Below are 17,143 nucleotides of genomic sequence, written 5' to 3' on the forward strand. Positions count from 1 at the left end.
TCCATGGCTTCCCAACACTCCAAACTCCCCCAATCTTACCCCGAAACCTCCAATCCCCCTCCCTCCGCTTCCCCCACAACTACCCCACCTCGATCCTCCCAACCTCTTCCCCGACAACTCCCCCCATGTCGTCGAGGAAACCCTCCTTTGCGTCTCCGGCGCCGTCCTCCACCTCATCGACAAGCACCAGAGCATCTCCCTCATCCGCCTCCACCAAGGCCACGGCGTACTCGCCGTCGTCTCCGGCGCAGGAGATTCCGTCCAGTGTCCTCTTACTGGCGACGGCGCCTCCCACTTTTTTTTTTTTTTTTCCTCCCTGCTCGTCCCCGATGACGACGGCAATTCCTTGGACCAGGACCACCTCCTCAAGGCATTCGATCTAACGCTCGTTGCCTATTGAATTTTCTCGATCCAGAAGATGGTCGAGAAGGAGGGATCCGAGGCTCTCGATGGGTCGGTTCCCTCGGAGATCACGCCGGCCGAGGTGAGGGAGGAAGGGGGGAAGATGGAGATGATGGAGAGGAGGTCGGCGGCGTATTGGTCGACTTTAGCTCCCAAAGTGGAGGAGTACAGCGGCTTGTCGCCGCCGGCTCGGGGCAGGTCGTGAAGGGGATCTTATGGTGACGCGGATCGGATCCGGTGGGGGAACGATTTCTTGAAGAAGAGAATGGGGCCGAACACGTCAGCTGCAGCGGAGGTCAACCCCGAAACGTTGAAGAAGATTAAAAGGTACGTCTTTTGATTAGAATTTAGATTATTTCACTACCTTCTAATTGCAAAACTAGTGACCAGATTGTTACCTTTTGAGATGTTTGATGTGTCAAATGGTGACGGTTAATTAGGGTTAAGGGAGTCACTAAAATGTCGGAGAAAGTGGCAAATGGGATATTGTCTTAGGTCGTGAAGGTCTCTGGATTTTTTACCAGCTCTGTTGTGAATTCGAAAGCAGGGAAGAAGTTCTTTGGACTCTTGCCTGAGGATATTGTGCTTGCTTCTCTTGAAGGATTTGGTACTTAGTTTTCTTTGATGTTGCTGTTACGCTTAGGTGAAAGTAACATTTATTTGTATCCAAATAGCTCCTCTGTTGAAGTTTTTTCTTCTTCTCCTTGGGAGATGCTTCTAAAATTAATCCAGAATTATCAGTAGATCTGGCACATATTGGCTATTCATAATGGAAATTTGTTGGTTTCTGTAATAAAAATTTAGATTTTTCTCATCGAACATTGAATTATTTTCTTTAACCTCATTTTTAAAAAAAAAAAATCGACCAATTGGCATGATTATGCGATGTTCTCCATGTACTTTTAAGGAGGAATCCTACTTATTTTCATCTAGATTTTCTTCCTTCATCCTTTACTAATCCGAACTTATTATCTTTGCGCTGCCTATAAATGCCTACAGGGAAGATTTGCGATGCCATTAAAGTTGCTGGAAAGAATGTTTTATCAACGTCATCAGTTGTGACAACTGGACTTGTATATCACAGGTATGAATGCTAAGCCTACTGATTCCTTTTCTAGTTTCTTTACTGAAATCAGGTGCAGTGTAATAAAATGAGAACCGCATGTGAGTGAAATGGTGTGGTCATTGCCGTTCTTCCTTCCTCCACCTTGTAAGAAGTCACAACGCGAGGAATTCTTTGGAAATTATCCTCGTCTGAAGCATTAGGTTTCCCACTATTCCTTTTCCAAATCATGGATCTATTGTTCTCATGGATATGGTGGCTTATCAGAAATCAAATAACACTTCAGTCATTAAATGTTGCCTTTTGTAGAAGTCAGCGAGGTTTTGTCATGCTGTTATAGGTGATAATTTAATAACACTTCTATACCACAAGAGGATCTCAACTGAATTATGTTGATGGTATGGTGAAGAAGCAGCCAAGGCCACAAAAGAAGGACTTGATGCTGCAGGGTGTGCTACTGGAACTGCATGGGCAGTGTTCAAGATTCGCATAGCTCTGGATCCCGAGAGCTTTATCAGACCTACGACACTTGCTAAGTCAGCTGCAAAAGCTGCTACTGCTGAACTGAAAGCGGAGCTGAATTATTTGGTTAGGAGATGCTGCACCCTATCTTATAGCCTTGACGTACTTTGTTTTATTTCTAGTCTTGTAGCTTAATTTTGTGTCTGGTAGTTTACTTTTGCAAGCATTTGCCTGAGAGAAATTATTTCAATGTTCTTATACCATAATGCACTCATTTTGCGTTCATCTTCTGTATGTTTTCTTGTTAATATGATATTTAGAGCTTCTTCTATAAGGGGAACACTGAAAAACTTTCAGAAGAAAAAGACACCACAAAGGTCAAAACAAGAGAGCATAAACGTTGATTTCAACTAGAAAGACTAGTGCCTGTTTGAGCAAACTGATATAAATGCAGATGCATTAACTAGGCATAACAACGCTTTATTTAGCAAAGCAAAACGGAACACTGATGTCTGAAACATGTCCTTATTCCATATCTGCGGGCATCTTAATAGGGTTGGCATTGGAAGTTGTATTCAGCATCCAGTCCTTGTAGGGATGGTAGAGGATGTCATCTGAGCAAGTGAACTTAGGATAGACTGGGCACTCAATGATCGTAGAAGCATCCTTATCAACACAGATGTAGATTTGGTAGAGCTGGTATATCCCAAATGGACCGACGCTGCATCGGACTGCAGGGGTTGCTCCTGTTCCAGCAGCAATGGCGTCCTTAATGTCTGCAATGGTGTGTAGATCATAGCTCGGGTAGATACCTGAACGAACCATAGATGAAAGGGTTGATATTAGATTACGAGTTCATAATTTGTAGTCTTTAAGTTTTTGGATTGGATAGGATTAGTTTGAATTGGACTACATCAGATGATTTTTGCATTATGATTCCTATTAGGATGTTATTATGTGGCTTTCCTTCTTGATCCTAGCATAACGTTTTACTAATGCTTATGCCTCAATTAATGTTAAGAAATAAGGTAACAGTAATCTGAAGCATGCAATGGAAAGAGATGATCAGAAGTTGGTGATGTAGTTTACCCTTGTTGGCCAAGAGGGAGGATACGTCGACCTTGTCCCTGAGAGACAATGCGGCTTGGAAGTAGGAAGTCTCGTTATAGCCGGAGCACACACCGTAAGTCTTCCATGCACTCCTCCATGTGCTCTTCCCGTTGTTACTTGGGCACTTGATGTTGCTCCAGTAAAGATATAATTCAGAAGTCAAGTTCGAGAGCTGTTGCAGGATCAAGTTACTCATCAGTTCCAAAGAGTATTGTAAAGAGAAATTTCAGGGTCTTTTCTTTTTTAACATAATTGCCGCTGAAATCCTTTGATTCTTTTAGAACTATCATTATATTGGTTAGTTTAATATTTCTAAGATGTGGTGTTAGGGTTGTCAATGACTAAACTATATTTCTTCTTGAAGGTTTTTCTTGTATTATAATTACTTAAAAAAACAATATGTATTTTGATTTCAATATATCCTCTAAATCATCTCGAACACTCTCAGATCCTTCGTTAAGGTGGGATCCTTGTGCATCGAGAAGTTATTTTGATTTTGATCATCCACAGAACAACAAATCTGATTACTAATTAAGTCTCGATGTTAGTTTCAGTCCCATATCATTTTTGTTGCAGTGGAAGTTATAAATCTAGACTAAGTGATGCCTTTACTTGGTTAATGTAGAACGGCGTCTCGTTGCACTTGGTGACGGCCGAATCAGATGTGGCGCTGTAGGGCGTGAAGCTAGAGACGAAGAAGTCTTGCGCCGGAAGGCCGGTCGTCGGACGGCAGCATCCAGACTGCACGCAGTATGCTCCGGGCCACTGCATTCAGTAAGACGTATGGAAAAAAGAAAAAGTTCAGTATAGATTTATGCATATCGCAATGCACATCTTAAAAGTAGGAAAGATAAAAGGGAAAAGAAACTGTTACAAGATCTAATGACTTCATAGTTGAAATCCACTAGTGACACTAGTAAAGTTCAGTATAGATACTGCCCATTTTTTATTAGCTCAAATATACTTTGTCCTAGTCATCTCTGCTACTTTTACCACTCCAGTAAACTTGGAGATGAAACTGAAATATATGTAGTAAGGATAAAATGTAGTAATTATGAATGGGAACTCATTCCATAGACAAAGTTAGGAAAGCATCAGTATATTATACCATGAGCACAAGATAGAAGAAATCAAAGTTTTTAGCCATGGCAACATGAGAAGCAGATAGTAAGCCAAGAACACACAACAGTGCAATCCTCGAAGCCATGCCTCTCTCTCTCTCTCTCTCTCGCACTCTCTAACTCTATCTATGGGAAATAAAGTGAAGAACTCGTGAGAATGGAGCATTCGGTAGTAGTATTTATAGGCGTTACCTACCCCTGTAATCACATTTGAATTATAAAGATGAAATCAGACACGTGCGTGAAAAGGGTGGGCCCCCACGTGACTCGGAGAGATAAGAGCAAACTTTTTTACAGCCAATCAGGAGCGGACAAATACCCAATCTGAGCAGCAAATCACTGAAGCCGGTGCTGTGGACGAACAATTGGCCGTTTGAACCTTATTGAGGATTTTAATCATTTCAGAGAAATAAAATTGGCCAGTTAAATGTCAGCATTACTTTTAAATATATATTATAATTTTTATTTTAAAAAAATAGAGCCGACTCACGTGAGTCGGTATTGCAACTCCCTCGTGGGAAAATGTTAGATTCAAGATTGCAGGTTGGGTGGTATGAACCTACTCGGCCCTATAATGACCTCTATGGCTGATGTTATATCTTAGTGTGTTGTCCAGTTAGTTACCACATTATCTTTTCTATTGATATAGGCAACTTTCATTCAATCAATTTCATAAGAATAGACTTATAATTACTAATTACATTCCTAACCAGCCATGAGTAATTATATTTTGTAATTTGACAACAACAGAGAAGAATGCTCAAGTAAGGAAATTAAATACGATTTAGGTTGTGGGCATGCTTCTTTTGAAAAAATTTAGGTGGTCTACAGTGACATTTTTATATCTATTTTATCCTCTCAGGTTTGGTATGTGCTAAAACGAAAGATATTCTTATCATCCAATTTTCTAAACAAATTTATTACGATAAAAAAATAATGGTTAGATAAACATAATGTGGTTTGGCTCAACAGTTCAACAATGTGTTGGTCGGCAGGAATAATACAATGTTTAATCTTCAATATCTTAAAAGAAAAAGATGAATGTCTTTCATCGAAGTCAGTTTGTTTAGGCACCTTCCAAATTAGTTTTTAGAGACTCAACTGCCTCTCTAATTAACTAACCAACTCTAGTAGAATCGATAGGTAACTTTCTCATGACCAAAGAGTTTATAGTTTTGACTCTAATCTCAAATAATATTATAGAGAATATTATTTGTTGGTTTGGTAGCTTAATTAGATTGATGACTCGACAGTACTGTTACCTTAGAGAAACAGTTCGGTAGCACGACGTTTAGTTCAGAGCAAATTATTCAGCAATAAACACAGTTTGAAGTCTAGAATAGACAACTTACTATATTGGCTAAAACTTAATAAGACCTAACTGTATTTATATCTATAGAAGATTAACCCCTTGTCTTATCCATATCTGGCCTTTGTTTTCACGAATGAAAAAAAAAAAAAAAACTCCCTCTCTAATTAATTAATTCGAAGAAAAAGGAAACAACAAAGTCTATTTTGTTGTACGAGTGATACCATACGAGGCAAAAACAAAAAGAAAAATTCAAGCTTCGTGATCAATCCATATCGACCAAATTCAAGCCGACAAGCGGAATAGATTCCGCGGTATGTTGTGACTACGGGGAGTAGTAATTTTCTCCATCCGTCTCTGTCTCCTATCCATCAGGCTATTTATATGATGATCTGGAGGTGCCACGTCACACGCATGTGATCTTATTATTGACTCCAGCTATGTGGCACTCTGTTGTCCATGCACATGGCCATTGCACTGCTAGGCCATCGTTATCTTATCCTGTTACCACATTATTGGGGGCATTTCCTTAGTACTGTTAAACAAAAAATATGGCTGATTTTATTAACCCCTCATTTACTTAATCAATTTTAGAATAAAGCCTTTATTTCATAAATAATAATAATTATATTTATTTATATTTTAATATAAAAGTGTAACAAATATTTTCCATGTGATATAAAGCAAAGTAAAAGATAAAAATAATATATATTTTTAATAAAATTATCATGAATAAGAAGTTGTTTCTAAAGTTATTTCTAAAGCGAATCAAGCTAAACTATTCGAACATAAGGTAAAGCTTACTCGCTCAAGCTCGACTAAAAAGCTAAAAATATTTTTTATAAATATATATATCATGTATATGCATATTAATATATATCATTAGGAATTTTATCCATAGGCTCTTTTATCTTACATTAATTAATAATTTTATAAAAATACCTATGCAAATAGAGAATTTTCAAATTGTATACATGAAAAGAAAATCATAAACTGATGCTCTCTTATTTTTGGGCATTTGACCTTATATCTTCTTCTGAAATTGACACAAAATTAGGCTAGTATGTTACCTAGTATGTTACACATAATTTTAATTAACACAGAATTTATTAAAATCACTATTTATTTTTATTATCATTCACACCCTACTATATGTATATTTATCATTCTTTACTATTAAATATAGTTATTATATTGCGAGATGATCTTATTTTTAAGATTAAAATAAAAATAAAATGGAATCCGATCTTAGAGTCAACGGAGCGGTATTTTAGATATTTTATCTTTAAAAGTAATAGAATATTTCTTTTTCCATCAATTGTTGTTAGGTTAAAATTAAGGTATTAAAAGAAAATTATAGTGGTAGAATGATAAATATCTGGAAATTATGGTGAATATTCCTTAATTATTTCTCCTCAATATTTATGATATTAAAAGATCCGAACTTTAAAGCACTTCCCTAACCCAAGTGAACCTCGGCCCATATTAGCCTTAGTAAGCCCAATAACAAAGCTCTGCTAGGTGTTAGACCCGTTTAAAAACCCAACCCGGCCCAATATCTGATAATATTCATATATCATTTGTAAACATAATGTAATATAAATATAACGTCATTCAAAACTCAAAAGTATAGACATTTACTTTCTTTATTAAATTATAAAAACACCCTTATAGGTGTTTTTGTAAGGATACAGGTGTAGAACTGTAAATAATAAAAAAGACAGAGTGTAAACAGCAATAAATATAGTGTACCGGATCCGATTTAAGTAATATCCGATCCGTTTACACCCCTTCGGGCTTCGGGGCCTGCCCTCTTCCCCAAGCAAAGTTCACTTCCGTCTCTCTTTCTCTTCCATGTAACAACTAACGGCACACTCTCTTCTCTCTTCTCTCTTCATCGCAATCGATTGAGAGGCTAAAACCTACCTCTCCTCTTTCGCCATGGCTCGCTACGACCGCGCCATCACCGTCTTTTCCCCCGATGGACACCTCTTCCAGGTCGAGTACGCCCTCGAGGCTGTCCGCAAGGGCAACGCTGCCGTCGGCGTCCGCGGCACCGACACCCTCGTCCTCGGCGTCGAGAAGAAATCCACCCCGAAGCTCCAGGATTCCAGGTTCTTCTCTGTTTACAAGAATAGGTTCAGAGTTTAGTTTTAGGGTTTAGGGTTTCTAACCCTTGTCCTTCTCCTGCTCTTCTTCTCCCAGGTCGGTACGCAAGATCGTGAGCCTCGACACTCACATCGCCGTCGCCTGCGCCGGACTCAAGGCCGACGCGCGAGTCCTCATCAATCGGGCGAGGATCGAGTGCCAGAGCCACAGGCTAACGGTGGAGGATCCGGTCACCGTGGAGTACATCACCCGCTACATTGCTGGATTGCAGCAGAAGTATACCCAGAGCGGTGGGGTGAGGCCCTTCGGGCTCTCGACGCTCATCGTCGGGTTTGATCCATACACGGAGAAGCCGGCGCTCTACCAGACCGACCCCTCTGGGACATTCTCGGCGTGGAAGGCGAATGCGACGGGGAGGAACTCGAATTCGATGAGGGAGTTCTTGGAGAAGAATTACAAGGAGACGTCGGGGAAGGAGACGGTGAAGCTCGCTATCCGGGCACTTCTTGAGGTGAGTTCCGTTTTTGGGTTGAATCATAGTTGTTCATGGTTATGTGTTTTAGATTTGCTTTTTTATTTTATGGAGGTTAGGTAGATATTAAGCTGTAGGCATAAGGAAGAACGTGGTTAACATCATGCATTCGTATTCAAAATGTCACATCTGAAACTTGAGAGTAGTATTGAAAGTTAAGGATTAAAGATTAATCCTTTCAGCACAAAGATGGTAGACAAGTGAGTAGAAAAAAAGGAGAAGGATGGATGAATAAGGAATATGGAAGTTGAAGGGAAGGCAAAAGGAGACTCAGCACGATAAACCTTATGATGAACAATTAACCAAAGATTGGAGTTTAAACCACAATAACCTCTTTTGTATAGTCAATCATGTGAAAACATTATTTGGACTTGTCCGTAGAGCAAGAAAGCACTATGTATCATACAATCAATCTTCACAATCTCTAGTAGCATAGGCTCATAGCATAAACTTTAGCAATAAATATAGGTTGGGAGAATATTTGACCTTGCGATCATCTAGACATCTACCCATATTTAAATTGTGGATTGCCATCTTCTCCTAACTCCTAAGATTTAGGCAATGCTGCTGAACCACCTATACAGTTCATGTATGTGATTACTTTTCTCATTAGTTTTTATTATTCCATTGGAATTGACGTGAATTTGCCATAATAAATCTGTCAATAGCAGTGAATCATATTGGTATAAAATGAAAATTGCTCATGTGGACAAGCTGGGTAGGCTAACTTTTTTTTGAACTACGTTGGATTACCATAACTTGCAAACCGCGTTGGAGTTGACATTGGAGAAGATTGTGGCGAGATATTATAATGTTAAGTCATCAATCAAAAGATTAGTTGTTTGTTTTCTTCTTAGGGTTCATGTTCCCTTTTGTTGACTTAATGAAGGATTTGATGGAACATGAAATTTCTCTATAATAGTACTGGTAGTTAGGTTGCAGTATGTCAACTGTTTCAGCTTTTGATTCAACAGCTTTAGCTTTCGGTGCCTTTTAGTACTATGGGTGTTAGAAAACCATATATAACTCAAAAGTACCTTTCTCAGCAACATGTACAAAAAATATCAGCCAGTGTCACACTGCTGATGGTTGCTACAGCAACAATCATCCTGAAGATGTGCACTTTTAAATATTCAAAAGCTTGAGGGTCTGTTGCTATGTGTGTTGTGGACTATCATGATGGTGCGGGTTGAGCTCGGTTGGGATAAGAAGGTGGTTCGTTGTATGCAGCGTGGGCTAAGGGATGGAGGTGGAAGATGCTTGGGTGGCTTGTGGTGGGAGAAGGCGATCGTGGAGCGCGAACTTGGGTGGTGGCTAGCCTAGGTGAGCTGTGGGTGAGAGGCTAGTGGGCTCGGCGAGGAGACTTGGGGGGGTGGCGTGGGGAAGATGAAGTTAGAGGGAGGATGAAATCAGCTGGTCGCTTCGGTCTGTGTGTTGCCAGCTGTGAAGGAAAATTTGGGAAGAGAGAGAGAGTGGAAGAAAAGTTTGGGTAATTCTCGTTGCTCTTTGGGGTACTCAACGCACCACCTTTCTAGTGGCTACCCTATTTTAAGTCGCATTCTCTCGAAGCAACTCTAGATTAGACCCAACTCACTAAATTAACCCTGACTCGACTAGATCCACCAGCTCTGGGCTGGTTCACAACACATGAAGATGGTTTCACTTTCTCCTCAGCTTTTGATTTAGCATGAGATAACTTATCCTATAACTTTTGCGCATGTGGTCGACAGAGTCTTTTGAATAACCAAGGACATTGAGTAAGTAGTTTGGTCCTGCTGAACTCTGATTCCCTGCTTTCACAGTCTAACCTTAAATAGTCAAAGGTGCATTAAGCATTAAGTAATACATTGAACTGTGCAGACGGTTCAATTTGTACTTTTTATATAATAAAATTAATCTTAGAAAATTGGCATTATGACTGTTTACACATTGGGTGAGAAACTTAGTTATCTCATAATGAGCTAAGTAGATAACCCCTCTTTTTAATTCATTGCGACTCATAATTTGATATGCCAAGGATCCTTCTGTTTACTGTTTTTTTCCCCTTAAAGAACATGCCAGAAATGCTATTTCAAGCTGCCAATTTATGTGTTAGTTGGAATAACACCACACTTTATATATTACTAATGTTAAAAGTCCTAATTCTTTTCTTTAACTCTGTAATAGAGTTTTCAATAATATTAGTATTCATTCTGCTGATAGACTTTGCAATGCTTGCTTCATCCATAGCAGGCAAATAGCAATTTGCTTGTTCCCATTATATGTATAGTTCATGACTGCTCTTTTCTTGGGATAAAAGGCAATGTAATTACTGCTGTCTATGATCTTTTGTGTTTCGTACATCACACATAATTCTATCTCCATATCTCAACATTGTTTGGTTTTTTCTTAATTTGCATTTTCTTTGATACTCTGATGCACTCTTTTTATGCAAGTTTGTGGATGACTTTTGGGCAAAGTTTTCTTCCTTTAGAATCTTTAAACCAAGAAATTCCAGCTTTGTTCAAAATTGCTCAATTCTTCAAACTCAGTTTGTTCTGCTATCATAGATTATCATCTCTGCTTGTCTTTCGTCTAGCTGTTGTTGTAATATATGCAGTATGGAAACAACCTCAAGTATTAGCTTACCTGTAGTTAGCATAGAACTTTGCTTCTTCCCTTTTATTGCAAATTATGGCATTCTTTTTATTTCACCTGATCTAAATTTAATGACAATGAATTGGGACCTTTAGGTTGTTGAGAGTGGTGGAAAGAACATCGAAATTGCTGTCATGACACATAAGGATGGCCTCTGTCAACTTGATGAAGCTGAAATTGATGCATATGTTGCTGAGATCGAGGCAGAGAAGGCTGCAGCTGAGGCTGCAAAGAAAGCCCCTTCCCAGGGAACTTGATCCTGGGTCCTGTCATTCCTTCCAGTAACTTTGTGTTGCAACTTACAACCCTTTATGTTAAACTTTTCGAACTTCCTTTTATTTTCATTTTTTGTTAGATGAATGTTGTGTTTATTTGGGTAAAAGCAGTCCTTGTTTACATGGCCTGAAGATATATTGACTTAGGTTTATGCAACACACCTAACTTGCTGTCGCCAAGTTACTTGATCCGTTGAGATTGCAGCTTTATATTCAGTTTACTTTGGATTGTCACCGGAAAAGAAAAAGAATGTGATTCTGAGTGAGTTTTTAGAGTGCATGTGAAAATAAAGTATGAGCAGATGTTTGGAGATTTCATTAACTTTTCTAGATATCCTTTGGTTTCACTTAGCTGTAACTGGGTGTCTGGTTTCTGGTAGGCTGCTTTGCCTGCGGGATATGGTTGTAAATTAGTTTGTTGATATAATTGAGAACCATTCTGGAAGACTTGCAGATGTCAAGAAGTGCTGCTAATGGACAATTCAATTCTTTCTTTGTTGATACTGAGGACGCCCTGTACCTATACAGTTGTCTATGCAAACTCTATGCAAGGAATTCTTGAGATGTCTATAGTAACTCATTTTGTGGGGCATCTGGGGAAGAATGCAACTATAAAGGTCTGCCAATTCATGCCAGCGGACTTATAGGCTGAGATTGTTGACTTTGCAACGCATGCTGCCGTCCGCCATTCAGTCATAAGAATCAGCATCCATGACTATCCTATGCTGGATAGCTATCCTTGGATGTTTGTTGAGGTCTGATATAGAAGCGAGCAGTCTTAATGCTTATTGCATTCATCTGAGTTGTTTTGAGGCATATATCATTTGTTTCTTGGTTGGAATTATAAAACTTTATTAAGGTGGAAAATGATAATTTTGGCAGATTATCGGCAGCCCGAATGCAGGAATTTCATATTGACTTTGTACTTGGCAGTAGCCTATGATTGTTTTAGCTACAGTGATGAGTGGATGCAGGAATTATTACAGTCGGATTGTTTACGAATGGTAGGTCTCAGCAGACTCTTTGTTTGAGAAATTGAATGTTTATGTTCTAAGGTAAACTATTTGTTAATAACTGTGCATCTTTCAAAGGTCAAATGACAAGCACTGTTCTCTTATCTAGTTAAATACCTCCAGAGGAAAATGAAATAAAAAAGTAGCAAATATAAGAATTAGTTTATATGGCCTTGTTTATTTGTTTTGAGTTTAGGGTCTCCTCTAAACTAATTCACTAAAAAAAAAATCAAAGCCGAAAAGTGAGACTAATTAATCGGCGAAATTGTATACAGAGGATAAGATAGTCTACGTGTAGAGATATTGTTTTCGATCGAAAAACAAAGTGATGTATGCATAAAAAAGATAAAAGTGATGGATGCTTATATCCATCAAACTTTTAATATAAAGTTGGATTGATGTGCACCAAATGCCAGTTGCTGCAGCTATAGGAAAGCAAAAACTTGATTAGAATGGATAAGGCTGAGGCCCATTGGTGACTCCCAGGCCCCACACTCCCTTTTCCTACATCTTTTCTCCTTTCCATCACACTTACTTATCCACTCAAAACAAATCACACAACTTGAACACAAAAAAAATAAAAAATCTAGACTTCCACCTTCTTAATCCTCATCAAGATTACTATCTATCTATCTATCTATAAATACATACATAAAATGAAAGGTATTACTTTCTTGACAAGAATATTTATGTCCCACAACACAAGTGTATACGTCTCTCAAACGACAACAGTGGAGGAATTTTTCTTTTGCTCAATTTTTCCTCCTCCATGATGCCATGCACGCATGTAATGTCAAAGTGGGTACATATAGGTGTTGGTGGGTGGCATTGCAAAGATAAGCTAAGCGTCTCTTTCCATTCTTTCTACGAGCAAACATCTCATGTGGAGGAAAGGAAAACCTTGGGAAAAATAAATAAATTAAAAAAAGAAAAAAAAAAAAAAAAAAAGGCAGTTGCGATCGTTATAACGTCTCAATCTTGCTTACAAACCTACAGTGCCTTGAATCCTTTTTTTTCGTTCTTCTTTTTCTTTCCCCTTTTCAAGATTACTTTTGACCCTTCTACATGTATATAACATCACTAGGTAAATGGAACTTGTCACGTTCATAGCTCCCGTGAATGGCGTCAGTGTTCATATTCTTATCTACGAAACCTATCTTAATTCACTGTGCATCTTAAGATTGCATCAGTTTTTGAGATTTTTACATATTTGCCATAAGAAACATTCCTCTGTATTCTTCAAATTTTCATAATTGCCACTGAAAATTATTGTACCCTTTCCAAAATATCATTCTATTAGTTGAATCTAACTGATCTAAACTATAAAAAATATATATAGTATTTTAATTATTTAGATATGTTTATTAACTTTAATAATAATCTATTAAAAATTAACTATATTGGTAATTATGAAAGAGAGTCAATTATGTAAAAATCCCAAATATTTTTTGGAGAAAGAAATAGAAATCTAACTGTGTCTTAATTTAGTATAAGTCATTATAACTATTTAAGCATTAATTCCTTGATGATATGAAAATTGGGATGTCCAAAGTATTTATTCACCCTCTTATACTGCATGTAATAAGTAATAAAACACTTTCTCGTACCAATGACCAAAAAATAATTACAAAATATCACATCAAATAAGACAGTAAACCAGTTGCTGATTTTTTTTTTACTTGTATATAAATCACTGTTTTGATTAATGATGTTTTAGGCAACATTCTAATGCGAACCGAGTCATATCGGGTTACATCGAAGAGAGATTAGGCTCAATGAATTGATTCTAATTATCTTATTTGATTATTTAGTTTAGTTAGAGTCTTAGTATGTTAGGATTTTATTTAATTAGCTAAATTTAGCTCTACACAGTTTCGGAAAAATATTCGCTGAATATTCTACAGATATAGAAATAATATCAAACTAGTTGGATAAGATCTTCAACCTCTAAATCTACAACTTTGGTATTCAAAACTTCTCCAGATTCAGGATCTATCTGGGGAAAAACGAAGGGTTAATCCGAGAAGATAAGGAAGACTGGTTTTGTTGATTTGTTAGGGTTGTTTGGAATGTTTTTATGTTAATTAAGGAGTTCTTAGGATGAACATCTATATATATGTGGAGGAAATCCTAATTGAGATGATCTTGTTATTAGAATTGGTTTTAACCTTATTTCTTCTCTCTTGACTCTAGTCATAGCCATTGGCGCCCTTTCCCACCTCCCACCCACCGCCCAGTCTACAGTCGACATCTTCTAGCCTCTAACCACCCTCTTTCACAACAACTTCTTTTCTTTCACACCACAAACTTACCCTAGTATCCTTCTAGCTATTGGAGGGTTACCAAACTGTGATCTAAAGTTTCGATACCGTTGTGGATCGGATTAGGCTGGTTCGTAACACATACCAACTATACATCATCTTTATGATGAATAAAAACTAATGCTATTTTTTAAATATTTTAATTTAAAAACAATATATATATATTGACGAATTGAATAAAAATATTAGTTGGGATAGTTAGAATTGGGATGATGCTTAAATGGTTAAAAGTGCTCTTAGAAGTTTAAATTCTAATTGCACCGGTTTAATTAGGACACTATTAAATTTTCATTATTTTTCAAACCAATAAAAATAATTAATAAACACATGTAAATGATTAAAATACCTCTTTCTTAAAATATATAGTATAAGATATTTATCAAAGATTTTTGTCTCACATAAAAGAATATATATTTCTTTGTACTATGATATTGGTATATATTAAATAGCTTTTAGACTATTCTAAATAATTTATCCAAGGATAAATAATCTTCTTAAATCTAAATTGGATTTTATTCATAATTAGTTAGATTTAACTATCAAAGTGATATTTTCAAAAGAATATATTGATTTCACGATTGATACAATATTTTACATTATGAAGCGGCAATTATGATCTTTTAAAAAAATTTAATAGCAATTATGTAAAAAATTCATATAAAATAGTACCAAGTATCTTATAGTTTTATAGTATTATATTGTTCAATATGAATCTAATTTCAGAATATGACACAATACATCACCATAAATGAGACATAAGTTAAATGAGCCTATTCAAGTCTTAAATGAGTTGAACCTAATTCAAACCTCAAATGAGATCAATTTGAACCTCAAATGAGCTCATTCAAACCTTAAATCAGTTAGGCTCAGTTTAAATGGAGCTCAATTCAAGCTTTAAGCGAGTCAAACCTATAATTAAGATATATGAGCCATCGGATTAAGATCTAATAATTTATAATATATGTTTCATATATAATAATTTTAAGCTCATACAAATTATCTTAAGCAAACCGACTTGTGCTCGGTCTTGACTCGAAATTATTTTAAGAATTCTTTTGACAGCTCTACTTGAGTTGAGATGGGGCAAAATAATTATTTATCAAAATATGATAAATAACAAGATTATCTCAATTTTTTTATCCTATCTTAAAAATAAGATTAAAAAAAGAGATAATTATAGTTTAGAAACATCACATTATAGCGTGAGCCATAATACCTTAGTTTATTATTTATTTAAACAAATACCTAGTTGATGCACTCCTTCTCAAAGCTGCAGTACTAATTAGGTTACCTTAGACTAAATAGCTCATAACTAAAGCTTAGAAAGGTCAATAAAAGTAGGCAATCTCGGCTATTTCAATTAGTGGAAGTTGTGGTCACTCAATAGCCTCTAATTGGATAAAATTATTCGGCTATTTTTATTTGTATTTAGTATATTTCTGCTCCTATGATATTATAAGGATAATTCTCAGAATAATTGATGGATGGAATAAGACAGGCCCAAATACTTTACGTTCTTTTTATTAGAAAAAGCTATATATATATATTATATTATATTATATTATATTAAAAGAGTGAAAAAGTATATTAAGTATTCCATTGGATTACTAAGAAAGCTAAGTAAAGGGTGGGAATTAAGTCAACTCACTAATTTGTCACAATGCTTGCGTAATAGAAGCTCCCGGAGTCGGAGATTATCATGGTCAAGAAATATCCCAACCAAGATAAAAGAGTAGCAGTTATTCACTATTACTAATAACTTATTCCAATAATTTATTCTCTTTGAATAAACCGAACTATGCTTTAATAGCTTATATAGATGAGGGACCAAAAGAATTCGTGAATAGGGAAGATCTATAAAGATCCGGAATCTTGATCCTAATGTGATTGTCTTGAAGTCTCTTCTTCAACTTTGAAACCATGCGAGTTGACTTAGCGAGGAAAGATAGTAGTTTTAATTCGGTAATGATATAATCTTTGGACACCATATTGGATGACTAGTTAATCTCTATTTAATTATATAAAAGTATGTTTTGTTTTTATTAAGTTTTGTAAGCATACTATTCTTAAATCTCGTATTTGTTTGTAGTCTTCTCAAAAATTAACCATGAAGAGTATTTATGTGTTTTCTTATGCTATATCATTATTGTTTTAATTTATAGTTTGAAGAGTATTGGGGTGACAATTATTGGTTTTGAAGAGTATACACCTCAATTTGGAATTTGGTTAAGAACTTTAGAAATGTATACATCTAAATTGCTCATCATTTTCTTTTAGATACATATTGATCCCTTGATTTATAGAACACTTCTCAAAATAGCTATTTTACCCTCAACTCTTCTCAATTTAAATTATTTTAAAATAAGAGTAAAATAGTTCGCAGAGAACCTAATATTGATCGTGTGACATTATAAGTTATTATTAATAAAACAACTCAATTAATTACCATCAGAAAAAAAATGTTTTGAGGTTTTCTATAATTGTTTTAGTAAAAAAAAGAAGGGGTGTGATGCAAAGACTTTCCGAGAGATCATCTATCCTGATGAGATTCGATGCATTAATATTAGTATGATCGTACCCTTCTATAGTTAAAAAAGGTAAAATGGACCAATGATCCCTTCATGCTAATAACACACATTTGACACATTTTTAATAATTTTTTTAGTGCATTTACAGATATTTTTAAGTCTTCGACACGTCAATATTTAATTAAAAAAAATAAAAAGATTTAGGCTCTATAAGACAAATAATATTTATAAATAATGTCTCATAAAATATTTTAGATTTAC

At 36.2% G+C, this 17,143-nt stretch overlaps 2 protein-coding genes and 1 pseudogene across 2 annotated transcripts; 2 read left to right on the forward strand and 1 right to left on the reverse strand.

Annotated features, from left to right (window-relative positions):
- Positions 1-409: 409 nt before the first annotated feature.
- Positions 410-2,185, forward strand: LOC140768047 (protein EARLY-RESPONSIVE TO DEHYDRATION 7, chloroplastic-like; annotated as a pseudogene).
- A 118-nt stretch (positions 2,186-2,303) lies between these two features.
- On the reverse strand, positions 2,304-4,313 carry LOC140768038 (extracellular ribonuclease LE-like). Its single transcript, XM_073108125.1, has 4 exons — positions 4,146-4,313; positions 3,650-3,802; positions 3,017-3,209; positions 2,304-2,739 (listed from the first exon to the last, which is right to left on the reverse strand). The coding sequence occupies exons 1-4, from the start codon at positions 4,242-4,244 to the stop codon at positions 2,453-2,455; spliced, it is 732 nt and encodes a 243-aa protein (XP_072964226.1). The 5' UTR covers positions 4,245-4,313; the 3' UTR covers positions 2,304-2,452.
- Positions 4,314-7,272: 2,959 nt separating this feature from the next.
- LOC140777149 (proteasome subunit alpha type-7-A) lies at positions 7,273-11,211 on the forward strand. The gene is made up of 3 exons (XM_073121075.1): positions 7,273-7,581; positions 7,673-8,087; positions 10,841-11,211. Exons 1-3 carry the CDS (start codon positions 7,409-7,411, stop codon positions 11,000-11,002), a joined length of 750 nt encoding a protein of 249 aa, XP_072977176.1. The 5' UTR covers positions 7,273-7,408; the 3' UTR covers positions 11,003-11,211.
- The last annotated feature ends 5,932 nt before the right edge of the window (positions 11,212-17,143 follow it).

The sequence above is a fragment of the Typha angustifolia genome, chromosome 2 (assembly GCF_048772165.1).
Source record: "Typha angustifolia cultivar Huaian chromosome 2, ASM4877216v1, whole genome shotgun sequence".
Classification (NCBI taxonomy): domain Eukaryota; kingdom Viridiplantae; phylum Streptophyta; class Magnoliopsida; order Poales; family Typhaceae; genus Typha; species Typha angustifolia.

What these genes read in the sequence shown, in the direction of transcription:
- LOC140768038 (XM_073108125.1), bottom strand. Translation starts at nt 4,244, where the DNA reads ATGGCTTCGAGGATTGCACTGTTGTGTGTTCTTGGCTTACTATCTGCT. An exon ending in TCTTCTATCTTGTGCTCATG is followed by an intron (nt 3,803 to 4,145) that starts GTATAATATACT and finishes TACTGAATGCAG; the next exon opens with TGGCCCGGAGCATACTGCGT. An exon ending in CGCCGTTCTACATTAACCAA is followed by an intron (nt 3,210 to 3,649) that starts GTAAAGGCATCA and finishes ATCCTGCAACAG; the next exon opens with CTCTCGAACTTGACTTCTGA.
- LOC140777149 (XM_073121075.1), top strand. Translation starts at nt 7,409, where the DNA reads ATGGCTCGCTACGACCGCGCCATCACCGTCTTTTCCCCCGATGGACAC. An exon ending in CCGAAGCTCCAGGATTCCAG is followed by an intron (nt 7,582 to 7,672) that starts GTTCTTCTCTGT and finishes TTCTTCTCCCAG; the next exon opens with GTCGGTACGCAAGATCGTGA. An exon ending in CTATCCGGGCACTTCTTGAG is followed by an intron (nt 8,088 to 10,840) that starts GTGAGTTCCGTT and finishes TGGGACCTTTAG; the next exon opens with GTTGTTGAGAGTGGTGGAAA.